General features: G+C 40.4%; 1 protein-coding gene across 1 annotated transcript; it reads left to right on the plus strand.

The window, feature by feature from the left end:
- Positions 1-1,472: 1,472 nt before the first annotated feature.
- On the plus strand, positions 1,473-4,674 carry LOC106570384 (major histocompatibility complex class I-related gene protein-like). Its single transcript, XM_045693702.1, has 3 exons — positions 1,473-1,484; positions 4,007-4,199; positions 4,448-4,674. The coding sequence occupies exons 1-3, from the start codon at positions 1,473-1,475 to the stop codon at positions 4,672-4,674; spliced, it is 432 nt and encodes a 143-aa protein (XP_045549658.1).
- Positions 4,675-6,000: the final 1,326 nt, after the last annotated feature.

The following is a 6,000-nucleotide window of genomic DNA, read 5'->3' on the forward strand; positions in this document are numbered from 1 at the left end:
GGAGGCTTACAATTGCTTTAATGATGCATCTTTTCTACAATGGCCGAAGATGTAACATGCATTTCCAAAAACACAATGCAGATAAAACGGTTGTTTAGTGCGTCGTTGAAGCATGTGTCCATACTGATAGGATCAAAAGAAAGGGAGTGCTGCTCTTGGATCAGCGTCCTCCATTCAAATCTTTCATTAACTTTAGAGTTATCTCACAATACTGACTACGGATCAGCTCCAAAAGAGATATGACAACCTATGGCTGTAAATATTGATTGCTTACCCAATGAAAATGTTAGCTACACATAATGAAGTATATTGAGACAAATTGCAGACAGTAGCCTAGCAACACTCAATTGATTGAACACTCAATTGATTGAACATTAAATGTATTTCAATATGATTGAAAGAGGCATGCATAGCCTACTGTTTTTTAAATTAAAATTAAATTTGTAATTATTATTTATTACAAAAAACACAAGGAAGGGGTAACATTAAAGTATTAGAACATGAAGGACAAACAATACAGCATCAAGACACTAGCCTACTGTTTATATTTTAATGCAGTCATCTCGGTTTTCATTTGAAGCATATTTTTATACGTTGCTTGTTTGTATCAAATGCAAAGACAATGACAACTTTGTATTTGTAGTCAACTTTGTTAGGAAGTTATCGGCAGTCACAGAGAGATGGATAACCCATGTGATTCTATGTTTAGCTGAGATCTTCTGTGTATAAAGTGGTGCGGGAGGGCAAAAATGCATTAACTACTTAGCTGTTCTACAAGTGGTCTGAGGCAGGCTTTAGATTACAAGCTTTTTCAAGTGAAAAGTTAATAACAATGGTTTTGGGAAACATCTCTGAGATTTAACAACGCTCCTAAGAAGGTTCTAATGATGAACTTAGCCTTAAGATGGTTTTGGGAAACCAGGCCCTGATCTGTTTTTTTTTTTAACTGTATGATGTATTTATGTTGTTCTGTTTTGCATTTAATGCTTCCATGTCTATATGTTCACCTACGTCTAGATGTTTTAGGGCCTACAGATGGAAATGAGCTGTTAGCTAAATCTGGTGGCATATATAAGGCATATTAAAATCATCCAATCTGACTATCAACTGTCAATTTATGGATACGATTACGAGTATGGCCATGTTGACACACACCTACCAGGGTCTAAATGAATGGGTCCTGTGAAAGAAATGCTATAACCACTCCCCAGCCACTTACATTGTTGTCTAAACATGTACACATGTTCATGAAATACAATAGATGGCCATAATCACCAAAGATACACCTGGCTAACTTGATGGGTCATGTAATCATCTGACGAGGTGGAGTCTTTTGTTTAGACATGTAGCAAGCTCGCTAGCTAAACAATGAACCATAATCCCAACCCATTCTACTAGCAATACAAACCGATTGTCATAGCCATAGATTGTATATGTAAAGGTCATAGCTAGCCACTATGAAATGCTGTAGTATGAATCTGCAGGTAGGTAAAGGTAAACAACTAGGTTCAATGTTAGCTACCTAGCTAACATTAGGCTATAACTAGCAATGCATATGGATTTCTGAGATACAAATAATATTAGGTACTACAGATTATACACATAACGTTAGCTAGCAAGCCAGCAAGCTAATGTTCGCTAGCTAGCGCACAGTACGCTTTAACTTGCAATGAAAATTACTTTCTGACAAAATTAGAACCGTTATTGTTATTATTATTGTTATTCTGCTGCTCGATAGCTCATGCTAAATTCGGGGCAGCAATGTTGTTGAGAGCAGTAGCAACACTTTTGAAGTTCTCCAAGGTTAACGTTATATCTTTCAAAAAAGCCGCGGTGGCAAGGATTATCTACACATACTGAGCAGCTCACATTATAAACAGAAGCATGCTACATGGCAGACCAATCCGAACTCATCTCTCGGCATGCCCAGCCCATCCATTATCTCAGCTAATCATGGCTAGCGGGAATGTTCCTGTCTTTTTCCGTGGCTCAACCAATTTAATTTAACCATTTTATTCGTATTTACAGATGGCATACAATTTTGTTATTAAGGCACATGAAAGTTGGCATATTCCAAAAGGCATTTCTGCCAAAAAAACGCATATTGATAAGAAAAAGTCAGTTCAAAGCCTCCTGTGAAGTACTGACATGCAACATACGCCTAGTTTGCTAAAATGGGTCACAATTATTGCACTTTTATATACACCAACCGTCTGGCGGTACGCCCAGACGTTGTTTTGAGAATGAACGAAAGATATCTCAGTTTCAAGGTCTCAGCTTAGAGGGAAAGAAGCCTCGTGAGGAGTTGGTCTGTCACATGTTATGAAACAGTATTGGTCGGTCACATGAATGAAACAAAAGGGTAATGATTAATGAATTATGATAAATCCTGCAAATATAACTTGTCTGTGTATAGCCGTATATAAGACAACTGCTGGGACTGCCCAGGGAGAGCTCCTGATTGACATGTGTACTATGGTGCATTGAGTTGTTTGGAACCTCTCCAGCATGCTGACAATAAACAATGATTCACTTAAGATTGACTTTGAGTGTCCCTGTGTAAGAATTTACACGACATGATCTTAACGCTTACGAAGGCTCTGGAAAACTTGGCTAAGGGCCCGGGTTCCCAAAAGCATCTTAAGGCTTAGTTCATCGTTAGAACCATAGAATCCCTGATTTTGGGAAACCGGGCTCTGGTCTTTACGCACACTCTTAGAATAAAAAGTGTTATCTAGAACCTAAAAGAGTTCTTTGGCTGTCCCCATAGGCGAGCCCTATTGTCACGTCCTGACCAGTAAAGGGGCTGTTTGTTATTGTAGTTTGGTCAGGGCGTGGCAGGGGGTGTTTGTTTAGGGTGTTTCGGGGTTGTTTGGGTTATGTTCTATGTTATTTCTAGTTGGTCCATTTCTATGTGGTGTTTATTGGGTTGACGTTCAATTGGAGGCAGCTGCATTTCGTTGCCTCTGATTGAAGGTTCTATTTATAGGGGTGTTTGTTCTATGGGGGTTTGTGGGTAGTTATTTCCTGGTTTAGTGTTTGTTGCACCTGACGGGACTGTTTGGAGTCGTTTGTTTTGTATACGTGTTTATTTTGTTTTTCCTTCTTCAAATAAAGAAAGAAGATGAGTATACATTTTTCCGCTGCGTTTTGGTCCACTTCTTACGACAATCGTGACACCTATGAAGAACCCTTTTTGTTTCCAGGTAGAACCCTTTCCACAGAGAGTTCTACCTGGAACCAAAAAGGGTTCTACCTGGAACCAAAAAGGGTTCTACCTGGAACCAAAAAGGGTTCTCCTATGGGGACAGCTAAATAACCCTTTTGGAACCCTTTTTTCTAAGAGTGCACGGTTGCATATCAGAGTTTCAAAGGATGTGTCATGTGCTATAGGTTCGTGGACAGATCTCAGTTTTTTTAATTATAACTAATTATTGATTTAGCTTATAGTTTTATGACAAATGGGCAGATCCTGGCATAGGCAAAACTAGAAACTATTGTCCATCGGTCATGACTGCTATATAGATCATTGGTCATGATGTGTGAATTTCACTGGAGTGCGGCCTGCCCATGTGGTTATGTTGTCTAAGTGGCTGCCTGCCCATGTTAAATAATGTTTATCTGTTATTTTGATTACTTAAGCAGATCAAAAACATGAAGAACAACCCGTTTATAATTTTCCGTGTTGTCAGCAAGCCACAGCTATTAATTGGCCAAAACATAAGGTGCAAGGGTTGAACCAGAACCTACAATTTAAAACAACATTTTAATAATCAAATCATTATTCAATTTCTCATTTATTGATATTAGCTTGACCACATTTACATGTGCACAGTATTCCAGATAGTAGCTCATGTCCCCCTTAAGGTCTTAATCAAAGAAAACAACGAACACAGAAAGCAGTGCGCTGTGACGATATCTCGACAACTCTTACTCTGAACCTCACTCGGTCTCTCTCGTTGCCTTACTCTTGCTCTCAGGTGTGCACATATCCCAGGTAATGTAGTATGGTTCTGAGTGGGATGAAGAGACTGGCATCACTGATGTGCTGTTCCAGTATGGTCATGATAGAGAGGATTTCATCTCATTTGACCTGAAGACAATGACATTGGTCGCTCCAAAGCATTACCCCACCCAGAGGTGTATAACCTTTCTCAAGAAGTATCTGCAGAATGGGAAGAGTACTCTGCAGAGGATAGGTACAGAAACACTGGGACAATTTCTTCTACATACACAATTCTTATTTAATACTGTTGAGTTTTTAAATGTGTGATTTGAATTGTACATAAGTCACAATACTGTTAACACTGCATTGTTAATAACAACTTCCTTATTCTGCTCTACATCTTTTCCCTGTCATTCTTTCTCTACCATCTCTATCTGTCTCTTTACTCCACTCTCTCTCGTCCCATCCTTCTCTCTTCCATCCTTTCTTTCCACACCCATTTCTCTCCCCCAGTGTCTATCCTCCAGAAGACCCCCTCCTCTTCAGTAGTGACATGTCATGCTACAGGTTTCTACCCCAGAGGAGTCATGGTGATGTGGACGAGAGGAGAACAGGATATCTATGAGGATGTGAAGTATGGAGAGACCCTCCCCAACCATGTCGGGACCTTCCAGATGAGGTCTCGTCTGACGGTGGACCCTAAGGAGTGGGACAACAACAACACCTAAAGCTGTATGGTCCAACAAGAACCCTGTATCACACCCTGATCTGTTCCACCGGTCTTTGTGCTCGTCTCCACCCCCATCCAGGTGTTGCCCATCTTCCCCTTTATCCCCAGTGTATTTATACTTGCGTTCTCTGTTTATCTGTTGCCAATTCGTCTTGTCAAGCATACCAGCGTGTTTTCTGAGTTCCTGTTTTTTACTAGACTCTGATCTCTTGCCTGCCCTGACACTGAGCCCGCCTTCCTGACTGTTCAGCCTGCCCTGACCTCGAGCCTGTCTGCCGCCCTGTACCGTTTGGATTCTGACCTGGTTTATGAACTTTTGCCTGTCCTCGACCTGCCTCTAGCCTGCCCCTTGGTTGTTCAATAAATATCAGAGACTCGAACCATCTGCCTCCTATGTCTACATCTGGGGCTCGCCCTGTGTCGTTATACCCTGAGGATGAAGTCACCATCAGACTGGAACACTCAGGTGGTCAAGACCAACTGGAGTTAGTAATTATGATCATACAGAGAAACTGTGAATGTTACGGCATACTATGTAGAGAGGCTAACATTTTCAGTCCACAAAAAGGACCTCCGTCATGTTAATTGATCATTTTTGCCTTTGAATATTGGTAAAACATTTAATTCTATGCATATAGTCATAGGCTATTAATTTATTGTTACCTCATAAACCACAAATTCTCAAATTTAGCATACCAAACGTGCACAATAAAAACGAATTACCTCAATGATAAAGCATTTACTGTGTGGAGAGGTGTCCTCTTTCCTGGCCAATGAAGTCCAATTTTGGGGACCGTTTTTTACTCATTAATGGCCAAATGTTGGAAAACATTTCACAGTTGAGTTTTAATCCAAAACTAGTTGGAATGCCACAGATCATAATTACACAACTTGCAATTAATGTCTCCACTATTGACTTCAAATTGCATAGCCAATTACCGTCTTCTCATGAACATTTACGATAAGAACTGTAATACGATCTTTGTAAGCACTGAGAAGCTGTGGAGGAGTGTCCCTAACTTATGTCATGTCATACTAAGACCAATGCCTAAACAAGTACCCATCATTTATTTAAAAAAAAATTCTGTTCAGTTCCAGAGGATGACAATGCAGGTTTCATCATTGGGAGTGTGGAAGCTGCTGCTACTTTTGCGGTCCTCCTGGCTGCTGTCTGGTTAAACAGGAGGAGGACCAGGGAGTCATGCAACAACTACCAGGAACACTGAGAGACTAGTGGGGACCAGAAACATGGGGTAGATTCATTACATTCAGGGATGTCATTCCAACTAGTGGTCTACCCTTTCCCTCCAGTTTTCATTTGTAT

The sequence above is a fragment of the Salmo salar genome, chromosome ssa14 (genome assembly GCF_905237065.1).
Source record: "Salmo salar chromosome ssa14, Ssal_v3.1, whole genome shotgun sequence".
Lineage (NCBI taxonomy): Eukaryota > Metazoa > Chordata > Actinopteri > Salmoniformes > Salmonidae > Salmo > Salmo salar.

Excerpts from the sequence above, each read along its gene's own strand:
- LOC106570384 (XM_045693702.1), top strand. Across the intron at positions 4,200-4,447 it reads GAGTACTCTGCAGAGGATAG|TCTCTCCCCCAGTGTCTATC; the intron begins GTACAGAAACAC and ends TCCACACCCATT.